Below are 27,800 nucleotides of genomic sequence, written 5' to 3' on the forward strand. Positions count from 1 at the left end.
GAAGTGCGATTATGACTAATGCGGGGGAATGAGGGAAGGGCATTCCAGGTAGAAGGAAGAGGAAGAGTAACAGATTATGGTCAGAGCATGATTAATGTCACTGCAGGAAAAAAATGAACCAGCGTGACTGGAGTAGAATGGATGAGGAGAAAGTGGCAGGTGATGAGGTCAGAGCATGAGTGGTCTGCTCACTCACATAGGTCACAGTAAAGACGTGGCTTTTACCTAGAGATCACCCATCTTCCTCTCTGCTTCTTTTTCTCATGGATGGCTTCAGGCGATTGACCTGATCCACTGAAATAATGGACATGACATTTACTGAGTTGAGAAAGACAGCAGAAGAGTGAGTTTGTGTGGGGCATCTGGCTTTGGGTATGTTAAGTCTGAAATGCCTGTTGAACTTTCAAGAGATGATTGGAACACAAAGTTAAATGTAAGATTCTGGGAATCAAAGCTACAAGTATAAATTTGAAGATCATCTGTATATAGCTGATTTTCTAAATGGGATACTGAACAACATCTTAAAGGTAATGATTACAGCTAGAAGAAAAAGTATGAAGTCTTTGGGACTACCAACATTTAGATATCAAACCGGTGAGAAGAAATCAGGAAGGCAGACTCAGACGGTGACCCATGAAGTGAAAAAGGTCTGTTTATTCACTGTTGGAATCCTGAATGGCTCGGGCAATGCTTGGCAAATAGTACGAATTTAAAACTATTTTGTAAAACCGATTAAATGAATTAAGTGCGAAGTATATGCCAAACACTGTAAAGGGCGGGCACATGCATGAAGAATACAAAATATGGAACAGATAGAAATGTGCACTCAAACAACAACAACAAACCCAAAGTGACAAGTGGTAGAGCAGGTACTTTAAGAACAGAGAAAAAAGAAAATAGTGCAGAGTGTCAGGAATGCTCAATAAAGGATGAAACACATGAGCTGAAATTTGAAAATCTAAAAGGAGTTAAACCAGTAATAGTACTTCGTGATGGAGAGAAGTTTGACAGAGGGACAGAAGGAGAGGAGGAAGGAGATAAAAAACATTTTCTGGGCTGGGCGAAGTGGCTCATGCCTGTAATCCCAGCACTTTGGGAGGCCAAGGAGGGCGGATCATGAGGTCAAGAGATTGAGACCATCCTGGCCAACATGGTGAAACCCCCTCTCTACTAAAAATACAGAAATTAGCTGGGTGTGGTGGTGCCTGCCTGTAATCTCAGCTACTTGGGAGGCAGAGGCAGGAGAATCGCTTGAACCAGGGAAGTGGAGGTTGCAGTCAGCTGAGATTGTGCCACTGCACTCCAGCCTGGCGACAGAGTGAGATTCCATCTCAAAACAAACAAACAAACAAACAACAACAACAAAAACATTTTCTGCTGGGATTCAAAGGACATTTTCAAAATTATTTTAAAATATGGATTGGAAGCAAATATTCCATTAACTCATCATCTTCTTAGATAACATTGACAACTTTGGATGCTAAAAACTAAGTGAGATTACAGGTAGTGAATGCAACCCAAACAGTACAAATTTATCATTATTAGCTGGCAGCTACAGCTTAAGAAAGGGATCTAGGAAGGAAAATACTTAACAACACTCACTCAAGGACTAATCTAAGGAAAAAACCAATATCCTACATGTTATCATGAAAATAAAGTTAGAAAGAGAAGAGATAACTCTTTAATTGTAAGAAGAAAGTAATAGAACCACCTAAAAATCTGCTGCTATATGCAGATGTCATGACTTATGGAATACATTCACATAAGAAAATTCACTTAAAGGCATAGAAAATTATCAAGGAAATAAAAAATAAGTAAATAATTGTATTAAAAGTAATGATTTAAAATAATTCCTTTAGGCAGAAATACAAAGACTGAGGGACTTTGAGAAAACATTTTCAACTGTGGAAAATATGAATATTACAAACATGTTTGTAATTATTAAATGTCAGAATTCTAAAACTCAGAAAAATTTTGTAAATTTTGAATAGTTAACACACAGACCAATAATAAATGCAAGCAAACAAAACACAGAAATAATTAAATGAACAAAAATCTTTCTCTAGAGAGTTGATTGAGGTTTTTAATATAATTCATTTAATAGTTTTATATGTATATATTGATCTATCTCAATCTAAGTTATTTTTTATTTATATGGAAAAAACAAAAACATTGAGAAACAGTATAATACAAGCAAAATAATTGTTATTAATATTTTATAAACTTTCCCAAGCTAGGTAAAATGCAATTCTCTGTGCAAGCATGTATATGTGCCAGCATGTACATGTATACCAGAGGCAGTTATTGCAACCTAGCTGAGTCACGTACTTGATATTGGCTATTACTTAGATTCTGAGAGATTGACTGGGAGATTACATAATTAGTGAAAGTATAGGTTTCAAGCCCACTGTGGTGGCTCAAGCAATTAATCCCAGCGCTTTGTGAGGCAAGGTGGGAGGATCACCCCATGTCTCTATAAAAAATAAGAAACTAAGCCAGTTGTGGTAGTATGCACCTACAGTCACAGCTATTACTAAGAAGGTTGAGGCAGGAAAATCACTTGAGCCCAGGAGTCTGGAGCTGCAGTGAGCTATGATTGCACCACTGCACTCTAGCCTAGGTCACAAAGTGAGGCCTTATCTCAAAAAAAGTATATAAATACATAAAAGTTACATCTCTTAGACTCAAAAAACCCGGGGTTAAATCCTAGCTCTACCATTTACTGTGTGACTTCGGGTTTTCCCTCTCAACCATTTCAACTATAAAGTGAAGTAAATAATAACTACTTTGCAGAATTGTAAGGATTACATGAAATAAGGCAAATACTTATGTTTAATTGCTGAATCCTATAGTATCGGTACTATTAAAAGATTACAAATTCCAGGTCCAGACCACAGTGTGCTTATTAATATTGAAAATGCTTTTGTTTGTCTTGCCTTCTCATCCTCCCACACTCACCAATCTTTGTAATCCCTTGGAAAGCACCAGAGCCCCCATAAGACATGTCATCTTTTGTAAGAATTGTCAAGCAATGTCTCTTCTCTTCAAAAATATTTCAAAAAATTCTGAAAAGCAGAAGCTATCAAACATATTTACAATAAAAAATTCAACATTTCCTGATTATTTATGTTATTGTAGTAAATGAGGTTATTTACTTCTAGAATGTAGACACATAAAGAGTAGAGTTCCCAATCTTATGAACTAGCAGGCCTATATTATCAATTTTACTTGCTTAGTCCTCAAGTAAATCAATAGCATAGCTGAGATGAACATAAATCAGAGTAAAATCATTCAAATGAAAGCAAAATCTGGGTAAATGTGCATTTCAAAACCTATTCTGAATTACTGAATTGTCCTCACTCACGAAAGTTCAATATTTTTAAAGTACTGTAATACCGTCAGATTTGGTGAGGGGAAGGGGTCAACAGCAAGTAATGCAAAGAAAAGCACCATTCTGGTCCACACAAGATTCAATACACACTACTAGGCCTTGGTTATTTAAGGACAAGTAAGACAAAATTCCTCTCTTCAAACTGTCATTTAAAAAATTATTTTAGATTCCACTTTCAGTAATTGTTGAATATGGTCTTATAGAATGCACACAGATGCAGATAAATAATTAAATTCCAGACTTTTTTTTTTTTTTCTCTAAAGCAAGAAGGGTATGAAGAGTTAATAGAGTAGGCAGATTCTTGTTGTAGTCTGCATGTTGAGGAAGGAAGTTATATGTAGTGAATTTCCAATTTTTGCTGTTTTTTAACTTGGGGGTAGGCAGAGTTTTCATGGTGCAAGGTAGCAATAACACTGGAAGAAACAAACAAACAAACAAAACAACGCAGACTTTTTAGCCTGGAGAATCAGAAAGTTGTGTATAGCCGCTGAGGAAAGAGGATGAAATCCAAGAAGAAAATGGGATAAATTATCACCAAATACCACCTACCCAAAACTCGGATGATCTATCAGCCACATATGTATTCCACAGGCTTCAATCACCTCTGCTAAACACTAGAACACTGAATGGAGATTGAAGCTGGCACCCAAGAAAGTGAGTTTCCATTTTGAGACCAGCCAAGTTAATCATCTGTTAAATCAATCAAGCAACACTCTCTGGGGAAAATAATGCAACGCAGCATCACACAACTCCATATTCATAAGGTCCAGAACACCATCCTGAATTTTGAGACATGTTAAAAACAGAAATATGGAACTCATTCTCAAAAAATAAAAATAATCAATTAAGAATAAATTTGAGATGATCCAGTTGTTGGGATTAGCAGATATTATTTTAAAGCAACTAACACTGTTACATTCAATAAGGTAAAAGAAAACATGCTCATAATAATTGCAACAATAGAAACTAAAAGTAGAGAAATAGAAATTATAAGAATGAACTAAATAGGAATGTAAGAATGACAGTAACAAAAAAAAAAAAACAAAACAACAAAAAAAAAACCTTGTAAATTAAACTAAATTGACAAAGGAAAAGGTAAGTAAACATGAATAGAGATCAATCAAAATTATCTAATTTGAAAGAAAAAGATTGAGGGAAAAAAACTAAATAGAACCTCAGGGAACTGTTAGGTAATATCAAGTGCTATTATGACATAGACAATTGAAGTTCCAGAAGAAAGAAGAAAGATAATCATGTAAGAAAATATTTGAAGAAATAATGGCAGAAAATTTGCTTAAATGCTTACATTTACAAAATAAAGATATGCAGAATTTTTCAAGCAGAATGACACAAGGGTCATTCCTAATCATAGTCAAACTTTCAAGAGCTAAAGATTAAGGCCAATTTTGAAAGCAGTAGGAAGAATATGCCACATAGAGGTAAACAATAATTCAATTTGTCTGGCACCTCGTCAGAAATTTTAGAGACCAAAAATGAGTTGAATAATATCATTAAGTCAAGAAAAAAAATAATTGAAAATTTTCAACCCGATAATCTCCATTCATGAAAATACCATTTAGGATTAAAGGCAAGGACTCACTGGTTTCACCTAGAATGTGAGAAGTTGAAAAGAGTATTGCTCACAAATAAACAATAAGAAAAGTCTGAGTAATTAGCAAAACCACAATTTTCTTGAATCCATAAGTGAGTTTATGTCCCAGAGCAATGAAGTAACCCAGAATCTAAAAAGAGACATGTGCCTCCAAGAAAGGATGGAATGTGAACACTGGCTTACTTGAGACAGATACCAAATGCCATGTAAGCTAATAAGAAGAATTCCATTTATATTTTCAGTGAATTGCTAAAGGCTGAGTGTAGGCTAACATGACAGTAAATAACCTCTGGAAACCACACAAAGAGGAGGAATTCATAAACATTGACAGAATGACTCCAGGATCTCAGTGTGCGCTCTCAAAGAAGACTTAGGGCAAGATAAGAGACCCAAGAAACTACCTGAGAAGCAGAAGCTGCTGTGGGAAAGGTATGAACTCCCATCTGTATCCATCTTCCCTACATACCTTATGGAAGAAAACCTTAAATTCCTGGGGATGAGCCCAATATCCTGTCACTCTCTAGATATAGGTGAGGATCCCTTGCATCAAAGGAAAAGAGTTAAAAACACAGCTGTACCTGGGAAAGGATCAGGAGAATATCCTGAGTACAGACCATCAAAGAACCTCTTCCACTAGGGCGGCACTAGGATTTCTGAGAAAGTCCCACCTTTGAGATTCAGATACACAGTATCTTCCTAAAGCTGTAGCTTAACAGAAATGTGAAGGATGTTCCCACTAACAGGGTATCAAATGTTGCTTAAGAAGTGCCAACCTTCTATCAGTGGTGGAGGGGTACAATCAAGAAGGGGGACCTTCTCTGAGGCTCAGTTGCAAAGGAAAAATCATTAAGAAACAAGTGGAGAAAAACACTGTGGCAAGCCAGTTTCATGCTAAGCACAAGGCAATGCTATAGTTACTTGAGCCTGGGATTTGCTGAGGATAACAAGAATAAAATCAAAGCCAAAACTTAGTTTAATTATCAGAATAGATTGGCTCAACTGCTGTATAAAAGCCATGCAAAAGAGGAGGCATCACTATTTCTAGGCACAAATGTTATTTACATCCATCCCTACTGCTCTACACAATATATCCAGTTTTAACCAAAAAGATAGAGACATGTATTAAAGGAAGAAGAAAATAAATCAACAATAAACACTGCCAAGATACACAGCATTTGATAGAACCAGATTAGAAATAACAGATGTACACATAATCAGAGAAATGAGTTAAAATTACAATGATTAATAGGTTAAAGGCTGTAGTATAAATGGTGAACACTTGCATTAAAACTACAGATGGAAACTATAGGAGAAAAACAAATAGAATTGTTTGGGAGAAGGGGGCAGAGGAAGATAAGGAGAAAGAGAAGAAAAGGAAACAGAGGAGGAGGAGGAAGACAGGAGGAGACAAAGGAGGAAGAAGAAGAAGGTAAAAAGGCGTAGGAGGACAACAGAACATAATAGAACTGTGGTTGTTATCAAACAATCTAAGACAGAAGTAATTAAAATATCAGAAGAAGAAAGAGAGAAAAATGGGATTGAAGAATATTTCAATGATTAATTTAGAATTCTCCAAAATTGATGAAATACATCAAACCACAGAGATAAGAATCTTAGAGAACACCAAACAGAATAAACACCAACCAACCAAATAAACAGACATACAAACAAAAATTAGGTGCACCATATTCAAACTGTTTAAAGGGTGATGAGAAGCATCTCTAGAATAGATACATATTTCACTAGAGTAGTAAAGAAAATGGTGGATTTGTCAGCTGAAACCCACAAGCCAGAAACAGTGGCGTGACAGGGTTAACGTGCTGAAACAAAACAAAACAAAACAAAACAAAACACAAAGCTCTCAACCCAGTATACTTTACCCAGTGAAACTATATTTTAAAAAAAGAAAGATGAATATATTTTTTAAGTTTTATGGATATATAATATCTTTACACATTTATGGGTATATGTGATATTTGGATACAAATATACAATGAATAATGACCAAATCAGGGTAACTGGAGTATCCACCATCTCAAAGATTTATCACTTCTTTGTTTTGGGAGCATTCCAAGTCCTCTTCTCTAGTTATTTTGAAACATACAATAAATTACAGTTTATGAAGTTCCTCCACTGTGCTATCAAACATGAGATCTTATTACTTTTTATTTGTGTTTTTGCATGCATTAACCAACATACATCACAAAATAAGGAGTTCAATAAGAAGATATAGTAACCCTAAATGTATAATGTATCTTAAAAGAGTCTTCAGAATACCTGAGAAAAAATCTAATAGAACTGAACACAGAAACAGACATTTATATCTGAAAATGTCAACGCTGTTCTAAAAGTACTCACTAAAGTAAATAGATAGAAAAACAGTAAGGGTATAGATCTGAAAATCATTGTCAACAAACTTGGCACAATTTATATTGGTAGAATAGTCCAACAAATAATAACAGGATATATGCTCCTTTTAGGTGCAGATGGAACATATGCTGGGCCATAAAATAGACCTCAACGAATTTAAAGAACTAAAATCATTCAAAGTCTGATACCAAAACTAACCAGAATTACAGTAGAAATCAGTAACATAAAGAAATATGAAAAAATAAGTAGCATTTAAAAAGAAAATGCAAACGTAAGAATAAACAAAAATTAACTGCAAAGATATTATTTTTAATTCAATAAGGGTACATAATTTATTGCCAGAATCCTGGCACACATTAATAAATTGTAAATAGGTTTAAAGATTTAAGTGCAAAAATATATACATTAGGAGAATATACACGTCAGTATTTTTGTAAGAAAGACTTTCTTAAAGAACATGAACTAAGAGATATTCTAAAGTCAAACTAGAAAGGATGTAGTGAGAAAATATTTGCAACACAGTGAAGTATTAAAAGGTTAAAATAAAGTTATAATAAGTGAGCTGGCTCATACTGTGCATAGTATGATCTTCTATTTGTTTTAAATAGGTTTGTTTATGTAAATAAATATCTTTGTATGAAAATGAAGTACATTTGGTGGAGCATGGTGGCTCCCTTCTGTAATCCCAGAACTTTGAGAGGCTGATGTGAGTGCATCACTTGAGGTCAGGACTTCAAGACCAGACTGGCCAACATGGCAAAACCCTGTCTCTACTAAAAACACAAAATTTAGCCAGGCATGGTGGAACATGCCTGTAATCCCAGCTACTCGGGAGGCTGAGGCAGGAGAATAGCTTGAACCTAGGAGATGGTGGTTGCAGTGAGCTGAGATCGTGACTGCATTTCAGCATGGGCAACAGAACGAGACTCTGTCTCCAAAAAAAAAAAAAAAAAAAAAAAAAAAAAAAAAGAAGTATTGGAAAATCATATAAATCAGGCTGCTAACAGTTTCTACCTCATGAAAAAGGCAATGAATGAAGTTGGTGAAAAGGTACTCTCTTAATTATATCTCCATGTATTATTTTTTTAAATAAGCATGCATTACTTATGCAATCAAAATACAAAATATAAAAATAAAGAAAATGGAAAATATACAATGTTATATGGATTCTTCCTTGCTGTGATATGTTGAAAATCAGTTAACACTCATTAATGTCTCAAAGGAATCATCATAAAATTAATGGCTTTTTTATTGGCTGGCGTATGGTTCAAGGACTACAGTGGTATATAGAGTCATTTGTTTTCACATCAAATAACCCCAAATAATTTTTTTTTTAGTTATTTTACTTCTTTTTATGTATACTTTTTCTGTTGGTTTTAACTATCGCTTCTTGATGCTTTCAAGACACCTATTTTGCAAACATTCAAGGATTTATGTATTACTCAACTGGCATTGGAGTAAAGTTTAACATGAATAATGTTTACAATTGACTATAATTGACTAAATATATGTGATAACATAAAATTTTGTGTTTTGTTTTATTTTTCTGTAGATGTTTTTTCTTAACCTCTTCATTGCCTTTTTTTATGAGGGGTATTGTTTCATTTTAAATTGGTTCTGATAGTTCAGATGACTGGTGAAAATTGCTTGAACACTCTACATGGCTTTATTTTGAAATTAAATATTCACATTATTGAAAACAGAATGTAATAAAGTTGACAACATTTCGTTCACCCAGTGAGAAATGTTAAAAAATAGCCAATGCTGATAGCAATTGCCATTGTTTGGAATAATACAGTTCCTAAAGAAAAAAGGATAACCAAAAGTTTGGTTCCTAGTAGATCCAATGCAGTAATTTCTCAGGACACGATAATGTAACAAAATAATTTCACTGCAATACATCAATCACTTAGTAATTTATTTTATAGCAATACTTTTAAGCTGCATGGGATTACATTAATTTAGCTATATACGAAATATATAGTTTCAGCAAAATTAAAATTTACAAATGTTAATGTACTACCTTAGTAATACTTGAATATATAATTAAATTTTATCATAGGGAGTTAGAATCTATAGAATAAAAGAGAAGAAAGTGCCAGATGTCTCAATAATTAGAACCAAAATAAGCAATGATCTGGATCTCTCATTTTATTACTTGAAATAAGAAAATGTATCTAATCTTCTCAAATATTTTGTTTTCAAAAGATGAAGTCTCCTGCTATACCTAGAAGACTCCTAATTGCATTAAAATGTGGCATTGTTTTAAACCATCTGATTCCAAATTCAATCTTTCTCTTACTGTGAGGACATCATGACATAAAGTGAGCAATATCTGGGTAAGAAATTAGAATGTATGCATTTACCCTGGAGGTTTAAATGATTCTATCATTTTCTCTGACTGAGGAGAACGTTTGGCATGTAGGAAAGCAGAAATAAGACATTATCTTAATCTGAGTCAGACTCTGCTAATCTGGGGATTTTTCATATGATGCTAATGTCCTGATGCTCTCCAAGTTGTTAAAGGGGAAATTAGTACAATGTCACTTTCACGAACTATATATTCTCGATTGCAGCCATATTTTTAAAAGCCTGGGTACAGTATTTCTGCTATGCAATTTTTGGAGATTTAAATAATAAAACAAAATTGAGGTATATTGATAATAATGGACACAACATATTCTTATTGAATAAAGCATCACCAAGCATTTTCATGCTAATAATAATAGGATAAGAGGCTAAATAGCTCCATTTCTTTCAACTCGTTATCGTAAAACACATTTTAAGACTTTTACCATCTTAGTTACTACTCTATGATCATTCATTTGTTTTTCAGTGATAGCTCTAAAATAAATCCAAACAAAATATATTCAAGAAGCCTGAGTTTATAAAATAAAAATTAGGTGTCAGTTGTTAAAAAATAATGACAGACTGTATAAACTTCATTTTTTTTAAAGCTATGACATTTTTGACCATTTTATCAACTCAAATCATTTAGCTATGAAATATTTACACTGTCCAAGATTCAAGTAAAATACAATTCTTGAGTAATGACTGTGGAATTCTGTATGCAAATACTGTAATACAATTTGGTTGATTAAAATCTCAGGTTACTATCATAATGGGTTTAAGAGTTAAGTACAATTACTAAAATAGCTACTAAAAAAGACTACATTTCATTATACTTTAAATATTAACTAATGCAAAATATATAGCATTGTTGATTTGATGGTATGTGAGGCTAGAAAATCACCCTTTCTTTATAAAACTAAATTCCACTTTCAAGGCTCATTGACTTTTTTGAAAAAGCAAAATATCTTTCCATTTAAATTTCATTAAGCTTTTACCCTTTTAATCCAATTCTGCTATCATCAGAATCTTGCCCTTTCGGAAACTATGTTATATAGCAAATATAAGCAAGCAGCTACAGGCTAATTTATCACTCTTCTGAAGTCAGGGCATTGTCTAGGTAACAATTTGTGATTAGACTTCTTAGTTTATTCATTAAACAAATTGTTATTGAATCCCTACCATATGCCAAGTCCTTTTATAGTGCTTGCAGGTTCTACGGTGGAAAACTATTGACCTTAGAGTGCTTATATTTTATTTGGAAGAGAGAAAAAATAAACTAGTAAACATTTGTATATCAGGTAGCAATATTTGCTAGAAAGAATAATAAAGCAGTGTAAAGAGGAAGTGAATGCTCTGTGGTGCCATTGCTATTTTAGATGGGGTAGAAGGGAAGGCACCTAGTGAGGAATGTTTGGACAACAAGCTGGATGAAGAGAGGGAGCGAGCCATACAGATACCTGGGGGAAGAGTGTTCTAGGACAAGTAAAAGGCAAATATGAAGGATGTGCCTTTACTATGAGGAATTATACTAACCAAACATTCTATAACACTTTCTGGAAGTCACAGAGAAGTCAGCAGGCAACGATTAGTCCTAAGAGTAAGCTGTACTAACAGTTTTTAGAAATCTGGCTTATGATTAGGAAACAAATGAAGTTAGAGAGCATGCTACCCATTCTGCACTCAGCCTACGGATCATTAGCTACCATGCAGTTAGGATATAAATACTAAGAATGAGATTATTATCCTGAATCATGAGATTAGGATAAACAAGAAAAAAATCGTAACTTAATTTGTATCCTTACCCGTTATAACACAACTGGGAAATTAAACACAAATAAAAGGTCAGTGAAAGAAAATAGGTTAAAGTCTAAAGACTAACTTAAATATAACAAGTAGTCGATTCTTAGATGACTTATATCAGGTTGACCTCTAAAAACTATTGTTTTGTAGTTCCAAAATTGGTAATTTCATGAGGTTCAACTTAATATTTGCATTCATGCTCAACAATGTTTGGCAAAGCATTGGCCCTTGTTTTGGCCACTATTTCCAGACAACTTTTCTGGATTGTACCTATGGCCTTTATTGCTCTATATTTGGGGTTGGAAAAGATCGCATATCTGAGACTTTGTGGTGAAACAGAGTGCTGAATTTTTCAGATTATTTTAGGAGATAAAGTATCGACAAAGCAGACACATGCTAGCATCCTTTCTGCTCTCTTCTCCTGTGTGCCAAGCAGCTCAGCACCAGCTCAGATGCACCTCTTGAAGTCATTCATTAACTTTCCAACTGCATATTAGTCTCTGAAGTTAGACCAAACAGATGTAAATATTAAGAATTACTTTTTTAGGAAACTATATATTCTATTCACACATATTCTAATATTATAGAAAACAAGCTCCGTGGTATTTCTAGAGAGTAAAAAGTGACCATTTTAATGAACATTACATTAATAATTTAAATGTAATTGGAGATACAGATTCATCAAAAGACAAAGATCTATCTCAAAGGTAATATTCTACACATTAAACAAAAGATATTAGCATTTAAGCATTCTTCTTTGCACAACCAGAAAAAGGTGTAATTTGGCCCTGTCTTGAATGTTTGCCCCTAATATCACTATTCTGACACTAAATACAAACAAGCACAAAATACTTTGTAAGTAATCACTAATAAAAATAGAGATGGCTATTAGGAGAAACAGGTGATTGGGTTATTTTTTTAATTTTAATTACTATTCAAGAATATATAGTTCTATTTACTGAGCATCAATAATAACTAATTTTAAAATTAAGTAAATAATAAAACAACTTTTAATAAAAAACGCAAGCAAGCGTTTTTATACATTATTATGCAGGCCCATTGTCATGTTTTCTATATTAAAATGGAATGGTTAGGCATAGGATTACTAAGAATAACTCTCATGTTTTAAAAATTCAATTCACATAATTTTTAAAAGATTGGCAAAAATGGCTGGTTTAATGTTATTTAATAAAATGTAGCTATGATTCTAGTGTTATCAGCATTAAATATAACACAGCTTATATTTTTATTCTATTTGGATATATTTTTCCTAAACTTATATAGGTATACTGATGCAATTAGTTAGCATTACATCTACTAAGTGTTTGAGATTATAAAAAACATAAATTTGGCCAGGAGCTGTGGCTCACACCTGTAATCCCAGCACTTTGGGAGGCTGAGGCGGGCAGATCACCTGAGGTCAGGAGTTTGAGACCAGTCTGGCCAACATGGTGAAAACCCATCTCTACTAAAAATACAAAAATTAGCTGGTGTGGTGGAACACACCTGTAATCCCAGCTACTTGGGAAGCTGAGGCAGAATAATTGCTTGAATCCAGGAGGTGGAGGTTGCAGTGAGCTGAGATGGCACCACTGCAGTCCAGCCTAGACAACAGAGTGAGACTCCACCTCAAAAAAAAGAAAGAAAAAGAAACTATGAATTTGTTTTTAACCAAATTAAATCACATAGATGACAAGCTTTATTTCAACAGTAATTGTGTTTTTTAATAAAGCCAACTTAAAAAAGTCTCCAAGAATTTTTGGTAGTTTAAAATGTTATATGTATATTAGATTAAATTAGTTAATAGGTATTCCTTAATCAATATCTAATCTAATATCTAGATCATTTTTAAAAAGATAAAACACAAAAGCATGCTTTGTAATTTTTAGAGAAGCTGTATATACTTGGCTCTGTTAATAAATATGTCATTCTTGCCACATTAAAATGATATTCTATAAAGAAGTGTATGGATATTAAAAAAGTATAAAATTTATATTCATAATGTCTGCTTATTTACTACAAAATGCTGACAAACCTTACAATTATCTACCTCATAATTACACCTATAAAGTGAAAATTTAATTAAAAATTATAAATGATTTTCTTAGGAAAAATCATGATATAACGCAACTTTGTCAACAAGATATACGAGACATTATTTTTTAAAAAATATAGTGTTATCTTAATAGAAAATGACTAATCTTCCTAAAAATGTGAAAATGTGTAAACAAATGAATAAAATGTAAAAAGTATAAAAGAATCATGAAAAACATTATTTTTTCATGGTCAATGTTGGCTAATTTTTAAGGTTTCTTATAAGATTTTTAACAACAGCATCAAATTTTATTTTGATGCAAAACTAAAATTTGACTTTTCTCTCTTTATTAAAATGACAAAATGTTATTGGATTTTTTGTTTACTATAAATAAGAGATTGTAAAATATATTTTTATTTGGCTTCACTATAAAATGCCTGAAGACAAACATTCTATACCTTATCAGAATATTTTTCTCTGCCTTATGTTGACTTAACCACATTCTCAATTAATAAAAATACAAAAAGTAGCCGGGTGTGGTGGCTCACGCCTGTAATCCCAGAACTTTGGGAGGCCGAGGCAGACGGATCACCTGAGGTCAGGAGTTCAAAACCAGCCCAACCAACATGGAGAAACCTTGTCTCTACTAAAAATACAAAATTACCCGGGCGTGGTGACACATGCCTGTGATCCCAGCTACTCAGGAGGCTAAGGCAGGAGAATCACCTGAACACTGGAGGTGGAGGTTGCGATGAACCGAGATCACTCCATTGCAATATAGCCTGGGCAACAAAAGCAAAACTCCATCTCAAAACAAACAAACAAACAAAAAAACTAAAACACCCCAAGTTTGTTCACTGTTATATTAAAAGATCAAAACCAAACTATGGGTTTTCACAAGAGAGACACTTAAATGAATATAATAAAGAAAAGTTGATTGAATTTCTTAGCAAAGATATTAAACAAATGTGATAAAATGGAATGTAGGGGTGATAACATTAATATCAGATAAGTTGAAAACTGCTTTTTAGTCTCCCCCCATTTTTTAATGTTCAAATTCACTGCTAATAAAGAAAATACAAATTCAATTAACAATGAAAAATAATAGCATATTTATCAGAATGGAAAAGTTAAAATGAATGGCAATTTTTTTGCTATTAGGCATGCAGGCAGAAGTTAACTCTCATGTTTTGTTGGTAAAAATGAAAAATGCCCTAAGCTTTTTACAAAGCAGTCTGGCAATATCTATTATCTTATGTAATTTAAAATACATGCACATTTTGACTCATTGCTTCCACTGCTTGTGATCTTTCTCATAGAAATAAAAGCATAAAAATTGACTACAGTAATAACTGTTATGATTAAAATAATGAATATTATCAATAATCATTTCTAGGGCACTAATTGAGTGACTCAACTATGGTATGGGTACACAATGTAGTATATTGATTGCTTCTTTGCTTCATTCATTGATTAACTCCTTTCAGTTTTATTTAGTGAATACTATATGTCAAACTCTATCCTAGGTTCTGGAAATACAGTGGTGAATAAAGACCTCTTACTGCTTTGAGTTTAAGTAGTCTGGTTGGGGGAGGGAGGGGGAGAGAGAGAGAGAGAGAGAGAGAGAGATAGAGAGAGAGAGAGAATTAAATAAACATTCGATTATCACTATATTAGAACTGATAAATGCTCAGAAAGGAAAATAAAAATAGAAAGGAGATGGGAGTCTGATATTGGAGGATTGGTTCACAAATTAAATAAGATAGAGCCAAAGAACGATTCACCCAGAGGGTGCACAGATCTGAGGAGCTGAGGGAGCCAGCCATTTCTTGTCTACGGATTTGTCATATCTATTCTAATGGATAACTTCCCATTGGAAATTTTTTTCTAGCTGGCCTCTGACTCCTTCAAGCAGTATACATAATCCTTTGGCCCACGTTTTCCTGTCCTGTCCAAAGATATTCAACTCTAAAGAAATTTCTTATAATTAATCTACTACTGTTAGAGAGTCTCATGGAGTTTATCGACAGAAAAAGCTAGAAAGGAAAATATTTGTGAATATGTACAATTACCCAGGCACCTTGCTGAGTGTTGCAAATGTTCTCCATTATCTATCTCCATATCTGGAAGGACGCATCAGTCTGAACTCAAGCTTAGCTTAAAGGAGAAATTTTAGAGCAAGCAATAAAAGTGTTCAACTATGAATATTGGGAGTGGATATGAATTTTAAAAAAAGTTGTGAACATGAATCTTTAAAAAATCAATATGTAAGGGTGTGGAAGAAACCTTCTCCCCACTCCAGTAGGGAGGCAATAAATACAGAGGCAAATATACTGAATCATTATTTCTATTAGGCAAGTTCAAGCTAAAAGGCATCAAAATATTTACATTTGCCAAAAAATTAACCAATAAATCCAGAGATAAGTCTGAGGAATTCTCCTACAGGAAATGAAAAATACTACAATTTCTTCGTGAAATTCATAAAAGGAAATGATACGGATAGTCATTACACATTCAAAGACAATTACTGATCTAAAAGTAATGGCTTATTTCTTCTACATTAAATTATTTCACTATGTAAATTAGATTCATAACTACAATTGGTTGAAATTGTAGAAAACTCCTTAATGTGAAAAAAAATAAAGCATTTTAGGAATCTAAGGAGGATTGTGTTATCTTACTACATCATTTTGTTAGAAACTGCACTTTGAGGGTAGCAGGTGAGAATGGATGGGTCACATCACGACAGGTGATGAATGTCACACATCTGGCTCTTCTTTGCCAGCCAAGAGATGTGGCTTGTAATTGCTACTCCTCCCCCTTTTCTTGTGTTTTGGAGCACATGCTTCAATCTTTGAAAGATTCAGCCCATGTTTCCATATCCTTTTATATGTATTAAATAATAAACGAATTTTTATACAAATGAAAATAATATAAAATGAAAAGTTTATAAAATTATTCATAACAAATACCCTATTTCAATTTGTATTTCTTATTTCCAAGGAATTAAAAAAACTTTTAGAGAATTATACTGATAATTAAAAAAACTTGTAAGAGGTATATGCTCTTTTATTCCTTCTGCATTTTACTTATTTAATTTGCAGATATCCTCTCTTGTCTACTGATCCATTTCACACAGGGTCAAAATAGAGACATCAGCAAAGCAATCTCGGAAAGGCTACCATATGGGGGAGTTCCGTTGTATTCTTTTAAAATCTAAGCACTCCAAATTTTTTACTTTTATTTTCTGTGGTGTTCTATTCTTTACCACCTTAATAAAACACTGAAGAATATTCTCATTCTTTCTGCTCTACTGAAAGCTAAACACCCTCTGAGGAGACATTCCCTTTTCCTCCAATCAGAGTTGTCCCAAATTCCTTATTTCGCTGTAAAATAATACAGGTGTGCTTGGAAGTAATCATGTTCTGATTTTTATTCAGTATATATGCAGTGAATAAATACCGAAATATGTGTTTTGTTCTACGTGGTTCATTGGAAATAAAACTTCATATCAGATACAGTAGCAATTATCAACTTGAGAAATCTTACTGCTTCTCTCAGTCCTCAGCAATGTTTTTGTCTTCTTGTTTTGACTTCCACTTTCGTGAAGGGCCTTGAACCAGTCCCGCAATCTGTTTGCCACTTCCCTGAACTCCAGGTCACTGCATGCTAAAAACAGAGAAACAACACAAGTCTTGAATAATATCTTAGTATAACGCTAGTGCTTTTTCTCTCATTATTCCCATAAATTGAAAGGTAACGACGACTAAAAGAAAAAGGTGTGACTCTGTTTCAGCTTTTTCAAAATTAAATACATGCTTTAAAATAAGATGTAATATGACAAAAACATTTTATGCAATAAAGAAGTATTATTAGTGGAATTCTATTTGCACTCTTCATTAGAATATGACACTTGGAGGATTTGTATTGATAACACCACAAAAGTTGAGCCATAATATTTATGTCATAAATACTTTTTTATGCTGGGGTGATAGGTTATCAGAGAAAATACAGGGTTGAAAATCCAAAATGATTATTATACATTTATTGTTGGCCATACCTATTGTAAGATGTCACAATTTATAATTCTTTATTCATATACTCAGTATATGTAGGAATGCACTATTATAAATATATACTGTTCCTATTTGATTTAATGCTATATATTTGTTAATCACAGAAAAGAAACAGCTATATAACTTGTGATTAGGAAAAAACTATAAAATATTTAAGAAAGTACTATAATGTTTCTATTGTAAAAAGACTGTACTGGAAAACCTTGCCATTTGGAACTAAAATAACTTCCTCTTTATTTTTTAAAGATATCATTATTAGCAGAATATGTTATGTGTGTGTGACTAGCATTGAAATATAGTATTCAAATTCAGTAATTTACTGCAAAAATACTTTGAAAATATATTTTAAAAGCCACCAATTTACATTGTTTAGAGGACATTGTTATTGCAGACCAATCCTCTGTGGATGCTATAAATGTGCAATTTCCTCAACTAACAAGTAATTCATGCTAATACTCATTTGTCCGTTTGGTTAAAACACTATGCAATTATGGTATGTTTTATTACATTTAATATATACCATATACATTATATGTATCATAAATAACATAATGTAATGTAATTGGATGTAATACCATCCCAGACCATTTCCTAGTTCTCAAGTAGGGGTATCCAATCTTTTGGCTTCCCTGGGCCACACTGGAAGAATTGTCTTAGGCAACAAATAAAATACACTAACAATAATGATAGCTGCTGAGCTAAAAAAAAAAAAAAAATTGCAAAAACATCTCATAATGTTTTAAGAAAGTTTACAAATTTGTGTTGGGTTGCCTTCAAAGCTGTCCTGGGCCACATGTGGCCTGTGGGCCATGAATTGGACACACTTGCTCTAAAGGAAATCAGCTCCTAAATTAAAAAGAATCTCCCAGTACCTGGTATGGTGGGATGACCAAATTAGCCAATCATTGTGACATTTTAGAACACTGGAGACAAAATGATGATCTTATAAACTTCCATGGGGGAGGGTAACTAAAATTGTTACATACTTAGAATAAGGAATCAGAAATGCCTTCCAATATTTAAATAACATTGAAAGGCAGCATAGCAACATAAAAATTATTTCATATTTCTAAGAGAAATCAGGTGGGAAAGTAAGGTAAAGTAATTTTTACATATACAGGGTCTGCAAAACTAAAAATCCACATAATCTTTGCCCAAGATGCTACTACAAAATGTGATACACCGGAGAGAAAATCAGCAAGAGGATGTCTGAGTCACAGGAACTAATGGAAGAGAGAGGTGAAGGACATTCTAGGAAGCTGGTGAAGGGTAATTACGGAGTGTGTACTGTGTGCTCAGGGCAGAGCAAGATGGCAGTAAGATCGAGATTTCTTGGCCAGGGATAGAGCAATGTACAGAATTCATTACTATCCTTTCATCCAGGGAAAAGAATAAGTTATAGTGAAAATCAAAGAAAAAAATCACTTTTACTGATAAGGTTCACCACGGCTGAGGCTGAGGTGATGAGGCAAAAAAATAGCATACTCTTGATATGAATGCTTACACTGTAGCCTGGAGTCTCTGTTTAAGCCATCTTGACATGGGTCTTCTGCTCCCCTTAAAGGGATAGGCACAAGAAAACAAACACCTACTTGAAAAAGAGGAATTCTACGTATTCATACATACCTGTGTAAATATCACATATTTCTAGAAGGATTTATATAAAGACATAACTCCCAAGGGAACTGGATTAATGGAAGAAAGTGGTGTGAGAGAATTTTATTTTTACCATTCATCTCTTTCTCTTTTTGAATTATGTACTATATAACTGTATTAATATTCAAAAGTCAACAAAATTTTAAAATTAAAAAAAATTACAAATGCATCTAACCCTTGACCCAGTAATTCTTTTTCTCCCTTTCCCTTCCCTTCCCTTCCCTTCCCTTCCCTTCCCTTCCCTTCCCTTCCCCTTCCCTTCCCCTGCCCTTGCCCTGCCCTTCCCCTGCCCTTCCCCTGCCCTTCCTTTCCTTTTTTTTGACAGAGTTTCACTCTTGTCACCCAGGCTGGGATGCAGTAGTACAATTTCGGTTCACAGCAACCTCCGCCTTTCAGGTTCAAGCTATTCTCCTGCCTCAGTCTCCCGAGTAACTAGAATTACAAGCCCCCACCACCATGCCCAGCTAATTTTTGTATTTTTAGTAGAGACGGGGTTTCGCCATGTTGGCCAGGCTTGTCTCGAACTCCTGACCTCAGGTGATTCACCTGCCTCGGCCTCCCAAAGTGCTAGGATTACAGCTGTGAGTCACCGCGCCCAGCCCCTATTTCTTAAAAATGTATCATACAGGTATACTACATGTATACAAACACAGTCATTTAAATTGTGTTATGTGGTGTATTCAACACTTTTTTAATAGCAAGTTTGTTAACAGCATAACACTCCATTATGTACACTATGGAGGTGAGATCTGAGAGAAAACAATGAACATTTATTGATCATATTCATCAACTCAAACATTGGGGTATCCGCTTCTTTTATAACACCATCAGCTAGTGAATTCATGTTACCTTGTCCAAATCATAGGTATTTGGTAGCACATCTGGTACTCCTAATTTAAAACAACTTCTATTATTTCAAATTAACATCTTTTCCTACCAAAAAACAATATACCAGTAATATATCTACACAGGAATACTGTATAGTCACATTCCAAATTCTTAGTATTTATTCTTCAGAAAGGTTCATATATAATGAGAATTGTTGGAGAGATTTCAGGAACATTTCAGTAACTTCCATAAGCCCAGGACATCTTAGTTTTGAGTATTATTAAAAATAATACTTTATGTATAAAACTTTTGAAAACATTTTAAATAATTTTTCAATTTAATTTTAATTTGCCAACAATTAACTGATTTACTTTAAAATTGGCAATAATTTATCTGAAACCATTGGCCAAAACGGGGATTCTTGCCAAATTAGAAAGTTTAAACCATACACTTCCTGAAATTAATTAAATTTGATAAATACGAAATTTAAAAATTAACAAAGTTGATATATTTTATAACTATTAAATGAAGTATCTATTAATAGTAATTATTATTTTCATGTTATAGTTGAGAATCAATAAATGTTTTTTTCAGGTCTCTAACTTTTACATAAGTTCTTACATTTTAATAGGCACGAAACTCTCTGCCGATTACAAAAATTGCTTAAAATGTCCCCTCAGTCCCTCAAATTGTATTAACTGAATGTTTATATTCCCCCAGATTCATATGTTAACACCTAATCCAGTGTTACGGTATTAGAAGGCAGGGACTCTGGGAGGTGATTAGACCCTGAGGGCAAAGGCTTCGTGATTGGGATTACTGCTCTTTTAAAATGGAAGCCAGTCAGATCCCTCTCCCCTTCCACCATGTCAGAACATAGCAAGAGGAAGGCCATCTATGAACGGGGACCCGGGCTTTGGTCAGACACTGAATTTGCTGGTGCTGCCCTGATCTTGCACTTCCAGTCTCCAGAATTGTGAGAAATAAATTTCTGTTGTTTATAAGCCTGTGGCATTCTGTTATTCTTAGTAGCCTAAATTGAGTAAGACACACTATAACATACTTAAATGTAGTTATCAAGAACATGAATTTATTAAAGAACGAATATACTCATATCTGGCAATATGAGTTGTTAATTGTTTATGATTATGTTATACAATAAGGAAGCTCAGATGTAAATACAGAGGTCCAAGCAGAGGGGATGCTCTGGGAAGTTTCAAATCAGAGGCAGAGTCCACATTTTATTGTGCATTATCTGTCAGAAAATTTTGTAAGTTTTGTTCCAATACTATATTTAACAAGCTGTCTCCTATCTCTGCTAGGCTTGGTTCATAAAGTTTTTTAAAGCACTTCTAAGGTCACCACTCATTTTTGCTTAATGCTAGAAAATAATACTTTATGTCACAGATGATGAAATGAAGTAGTATAGGCATTTGTTATTTAAACAAATTTAGTACATTTAGGTCACAAAATACCAGGCATAATTTATTATTTTTTCCCTTATGAAATTTGGTAAAGAGATTTTTCTAAGTCTGATCTATGAGGTGAAGAAACGAAACACATCATTCCTTACTCTTCATCAATAAAAAATATTTGCTACCACCACCTTCCAACAATGTAATGTTTAGGAATTTTGACGGTCTTCCTGATGGGATTGGTTTGCATGTGAGTGTAGTACAGTTAAAATCTGGCAGAATACAATTACTCTAAAAGCAAAAAAGGCTTAAGTTGGTTCCAATGTGATTATTTTCTTTCAAGATATGTCCATTACACAAAGAAAAGTCCGAAGAACATGTCTCTCAGTGTCAACTCCAATCCTCCTATTACATAGGGCCACGATGTCCTAAAGACACGAAAATGACAATATAAGACAAAATGCTCTCATGACACAATGTTTATTTCAGAATGAAGAGGAGTAAGGAGGAATTTTTTTTTTTTTTTTTTTTTTTTGAGATGGAGTCTCGCTCTGTTTCCCAGGCTGGAGTGCAGTGGTACGATCTCCGCTCACTGCAAGCTCCGCCTCCGGGGTTCACGCCATTCTCCTGCCTCAGTCTTCTGAGTTCCTGGGACTACAGGAGCCCGCCACCACGCCCAGCTAATATTTTGTATTTTTATAGAGACGAGGTTTCACCGTGTTAGCCAAGATGGTCTCGATCTCCTGACCTCGTGATCCGCCCGCCTCGGCCTCCCAAAGTGCTGAAATTACAGGCGTGGCCACCGCGCCCGGCCTAAGGAGGATTTATTACTTGTTGGGCTCTACTCTTAATTATTCAAGTACAGATAATCATATATTCTTGAATTAGCTCTATTTTTATACCTCACTGTGACAGAAGGCAATAAATATTTATAAACAATTAATATGTATTAATTAATAAGTACAATATAATATCAATATAATATATTAAATATTATTAATTTAATATAATAAATTAATATTTATAATTTAAGTGGCACAGATTTCCACCTTTATTTCTAAGTGGTGCTTTTTAAAAACAAATCTTTGTTATTTGCTTTATTTGATCTTTTTTATTGAATACACGTTCAGATAAACCTGGCTACAAATATGTAAATAAGAAGAAGAAATTACATAATCTTGAATAACTCTTTTGGCTTTTTACATATTTTTGGTGACTTTTAGTTTATGATAGCCTTCCAAGAATCTCTATTTCCTTTTCCTAGGCTCAAATCTTCCATAATCATGGTTTCTTTCTCTCATTTGAAAGGTCATTTATGAATCATCTAGTTGTTAGAAATTTCAAACTTTACATTACATGAGTGATGGAAACATTTTAACATTTTTTATAACAGTATTAAAAATTTATTTTTTTCTGACTACACAGTAAGAGATGCCAATTTTGTAAATGTAGATTATAATGTATATTAAAAATAATAAAAATAAACCAGTATATTTAACACTATAATCAATAAGTAGCTACTGTAAAATATTTATTGTGTATATCTGCTATGCATGTTTTGCATAGCTTGAATAATGTTAGATAAACAATGTTTACTCTTATGTCTTTTCATTGTTTTAAAATGATAATTTTTAGGTTGTTAAAATATCTGAAAACAAAATACAGTCAAATGCTGCATAACAGTGTTTTGTGCAAAGGACATCATATACAATGTTGCTCCCACAAGATTACAATGGAGCTGAAACATTCCTATTATCTAATAATGTCATAGTATAACATATCACTCATGTTTGTAGTGATGTTGCTGTAAACTAATCTACTGTGCTGCAGTGGTAAGGAAGTCCGATACATATAATTATGTACAGTATATAATACCTGATCATTATAATAAACAACTATGCTAGTGATTTATGTATTTATTATGCTCTACTTTTTATCAGCACTTTAAAGTGTAATCCTAGTTACTAAGCAAAAAGTTTCCATTAAGACAGTATGCTGTGTTAAGCCCACAGAAGCCTCACACATCTCATGTTTACTGCATCCCTTGACTGTGTAACCTCAGTGGATTTACTCTCTTGTTTTGTTCATCATGGCCCCTAACAATGCAAAAGCCACTGCTAATGCTGCCCGTAAGAGGCCCCTTAGAGTGACTGTCATGGAGACTAAATGAAAAGTGATTAAGAACTATGAAGGTGGAAAACCAGTGGTGGTTATTGCTCTTCAGGCAGGCATATTCCATTCCACCATAGCTATGATCAACAACAAGAACAAAGTGACAGAATCTGTTAGAGAATCTGCTTCTTGGAGGCAACAAGACTAACAAAAATTCAAGAATGGCCTATATCAGATATGGAGAAATTTTGATGAACTGGATTAAAGAGCAGACACAGAAACACATCCCTCTCGGCACCATGATAATTATAACCAAAGCAAAATCTGTTTGCAATATTGTAAGAAAACACAGTACCCAACTACAATGTGAAATTTACTGTAAACTCTGGGTGGTTTAAACAATTCACGAATAGTTATTCATTATATCATGTAAAAGTGAGTGGTGAGTATGCAAGTGCTGATGTGACAGCAGCTGAGGAATTTTTGGAACTTCCAAAAATCAGATTGTGTGATTCCACAATAAGATAAGCTGGTTGTGCAGAAAAAATACTTGCGAGAGCAAATCTTCAATATGGATGAAAACTCCCTATTCTGGGGACAAATGCCTGAAAGAACTTTCATCCCTACGAACACCAACTTAATGCCAAGATTTTTTAAGGACAGGATAAGAGTTTTGTTTGGTGGCAATGTTACAGGCTACAAATTGAAACCCTTTGTGATCTGGCACAGTGAGAATGCCAGGACTTTCAAGCTTATTATCAATAAACACACACTCCCTGTGTACTACAGGAGCAATAGTTTGTGGATGACCCAGCTCCTCTTCCAAGATGCCCGTCTGAGTTGCTACACCAGCAAAATGGGGAAGTACTGTTTGAAGAATAGCATGCCTGTCAGGATTCGGCTTATTGTTCATAATGCTCCTGTACAGTCTCCTTTTATTGGTGACCTTCATGCCAATATCAAAGTGAGGTTTTTTTTTCTTCCTAACATCACCTTTTTCATCCAGCCAATTGATCAAGGAGTAACGGCAGCTTTGAAGCCCGACTACCTGAGGACATTTGCCCAGGCTATTGCTACAACTGAGGAAGACATTCGGAAGACACTGATGCTACTCTGGAAGGATTATGCCATCTGTGACTCTACCCTGGACCTTGCTTGGGCATAGGGTGATGTTGCCAAGGAGTGTATAAATGGCATCAGGAAGAAGATACTTAAAAGGTTCATCCATGATTTTAAACAATTTTCCAAGAATAGAAGGTTGCAAAAACCAACAAGCCTGTAGTTGAGATGGCAAACAACTTTAACCTGCATGTAGATGAGGATGACATTGAGGAACTCCTAGAAGTCATGCCTGAGAAATTGACTAATGGGGACTTGTTGGAACTGAAGCAGAAACACAGAGGTAAAGAGGCAAAATAAAAGCGAAATGAGAAGAAAAAGAAGAGGAACCCCCTGACAAGAAAGTTCACAGTGAAAGATTTAGCAGAAGGCTTTGCAGACCTCAACAGGCTCCTTAAAAAGTATGAAAACAGCTGGGCGCGGTGGCTCACGCCTATAGTCTCAGCACTTTGGGAGGCCGAGGCGGGCGGATCACGAGGTCAGGAGATTGAGACCATCCTGGCTAACACGGTGAAACCCCGTCTCTACTAAAAATACAAAAAAAATTAGCTGGGCGTGGTAACGGGTGCCTGTAGTCCTAGCTACTCAGGAGGCTGAGGCAGGAGAAAGGCGTGAACCCGGGAACCCCGGAGGCGGAGCTTGCAGTGAGCCGAGATTGCGCCACCGCACTCCAGCCTGGGCGACAGAGCGAGACTCCATCTCAAAAAAAAAAAAAAAAGTATGAAAACATGGACCTCAACATTGAAAGGTCCTTATTAACAAAGAGGAATATTGATGGTGCATTATCTGCTTACAAGCAAATCTATGATGAAAGAAAAGAAAAGAAATAAACCAAGCAAACCACCATAGACATATTTCTGAAAAGAGTGACACCTCCTCAAGAAAAGCCTCGGTCAGGTCCTTCAGGAGGTATTCCAGAAGAATACCAGAAGGTATTTCAGAAGAAGGCATTGTTATCATAGGAGATGACAGCTCTATGCCTGTCAATGCCCCGGAAGACGTTCTAGTGGGACAAGATGTGGAGGTGAAACACAGTGATATTGATGATCCTGACCCTACGTAGGCCTAAGCCAATGTGTGCGTTTGTGTCTTAGGTTTATCAAAAAAATGTTTTAAAAGTAAAAAACAAAAAATAGAAAAATATTTATAGTACAAGGATGTAATGAAAGTGAAATTTGTTTACAGTGTACAATGTGTTGTGTGTTAAAGGAAATATATGGTATCAAAAAGTTAAAACAAGCAAAATTGTATAAAGTAAAATGGTTACAGTAGCCAAGGTTAATTTTGATGAGTGAAAGAAAATATTTTTAAATATTTACTATAACCCAAATGTGCAGTGTCTCTAAAGTCTACAGTAGTGACTTGGGCTTTCACATTCACTACCACTCACTCAATGACACCCAGCGCAACTTCCCATCATACATGCTTCATTCATGGTAAATGTCCTATATACGTGTATCATTTTTAATCTTTTATACCATATTTTGACTGTACTTTTTCTATGTTTAGATATGTTTAGCTTTACAAACACCATTGTGTTACAATTGCCTACAGTATTTAACACATTGCCATGATGTACAGATTTGTAGCCTGGGAGCAACAGGCTCTACCAAGTAACCTAGGTTTTTAGGAAGTTACATCATGTAGATTGGTTTAACTATGCTCTATGATGTTCCCACAATAACAAATGATAAAATATATTATTGATCACATTCATCAACTCAAACATTGGGGTATTAGCTTCTTTTCTAACACTATCAGCTAGTGAATTCATGTTACCTTGTCCAAATCACAGGTATTTGGTAGCACATCTGGTACTCCTCATTCAAAACAATTTCTATTATTTTAAATTAACATCTTTCCCTACCAAAAAAGGGGAATATATTCCTGTCATCAAACAACACATGACTGCATCTGATAGATACAAAATTCCATTATATGAATATATCATAATGTGTTAAAAATTTCTACAATAAATATTGTGTCAAGAATATAGTTCCTCATTTATGAGCTTACTAAAAAGATCTAGGATTAACTTTTATTCAACAAATTATTACTGTATCTTATTACTGTGTTTTCTTTGAAAAACCTTAAAAATTCAGTTACTGGATCAAATAATATAAATATTTAAAGGCTCTCAGTACATATAGTCAACTTGTTTCTGTCATATACAAACTTTAAATTCCAGAAAATATTTCAAATATATTTAAAATGTGCACTGTTTTATTTATAATTTATTTTTTTATAACTGAATTGTTGAGGAATGAAGTAGTATAGGTATGAAGCAATTGAAACAACTCAATGAAGGTTAGAAAAAGTTCTCCAGTATAAAGCAGCATAAATGGTAGGAATTACATATTAATCTAGGACAATCTCACTAAAAATAAATGTAGAATGTGTAGTCTACAGAATAGCAGACACTGAACAATGAAAGAAAGCCAGAAACAGAGAGATTCCTGAAATCCCCCCAGGAATATGTTCATGAAGCTTTAAAGTAAATGTCAGCTTCTACATTCTGTTCAATTGTCAGATATGTTTTCAACACAGAGCCAAGTCAGAAAGTTTTTCCCAAAGCAAAATTAAAAAATATATTAATCACTGCCTTGAGGTAGACAATACATGTACAAAACACCAAGAACACATAAATTAGAGAAAAAATAAATTAGAGAATATGCAAACATTTTCTGGCTAATAAGTAAATGATGCTGAACATTTGCAGGTATATTTGAGTTTTTGTCTGTAAAAATCAATGAATAAAGATTTTGTGAGAAAATAAACAAGCAGAGGCTCAAGACATTAAGAAAAGATTGAAGGGACAAGAACAGGTATGAATGAAGGGAAAAGGACCAGCGTGTCTTTGGCCTGATGAACAGCAATTCTTTTGATCAGCTGTAATAACAGCCATTTTGACTGAGTGGCTTATAAACAGAAATATATTTCTCCCAGTTCAGATGCTGTGCCAAGGTGCTGGCAGATTTAGCAGGTTCAGTGTCTGGTGAGGGCCCCCTTCCTAGACGGCATTTTTTTATTGTTA

The 27,800-nt window shown here is 34.1% G+C and overlaps 1 protein-coding gene across 2 annotated transcripts in view; it reads right to left on the minus strand.

Annotated features, from left to right (window-relative positions):
* SPOCK3 (SPARC (osteonectin), cwcv and kazal like domains proteoglycan 3) overlaps window positions 1-27,800 on the minus strand; it is a 495,024-nt gene that overhangs the window by 29,590 nt on the left and 437,634 nt on the right. For both annotated transcript variants that reach the window (XM_008000219.3, XM_073017709.1), the window contains one exon: window positions 17,110-17,229. In XM_008000219.3, coding sequence (XP_007998410.3) covers window positions 17,110-17,229 — 120 coding nt within the window. The remainder of the gene's footprint in view (window positions 1-17,109; window positions 17,230-27,800) is intronic.

The sequence above is a fragment of the Chlorocebus sabaeus genome, chromosome 7, assembly GCF_047675955.1.
Source record: "Chlorocebus sabaeus isolate Y175 chromosome 7, mChlSab1.0.hap1, whole genome shotgun sequence".
NCBI lineage: Eukaryota > Metazoa > Chordata > Mammalia > Primates > Cercopithecidae > Chlorocebus > Chlorocebus sabaeus.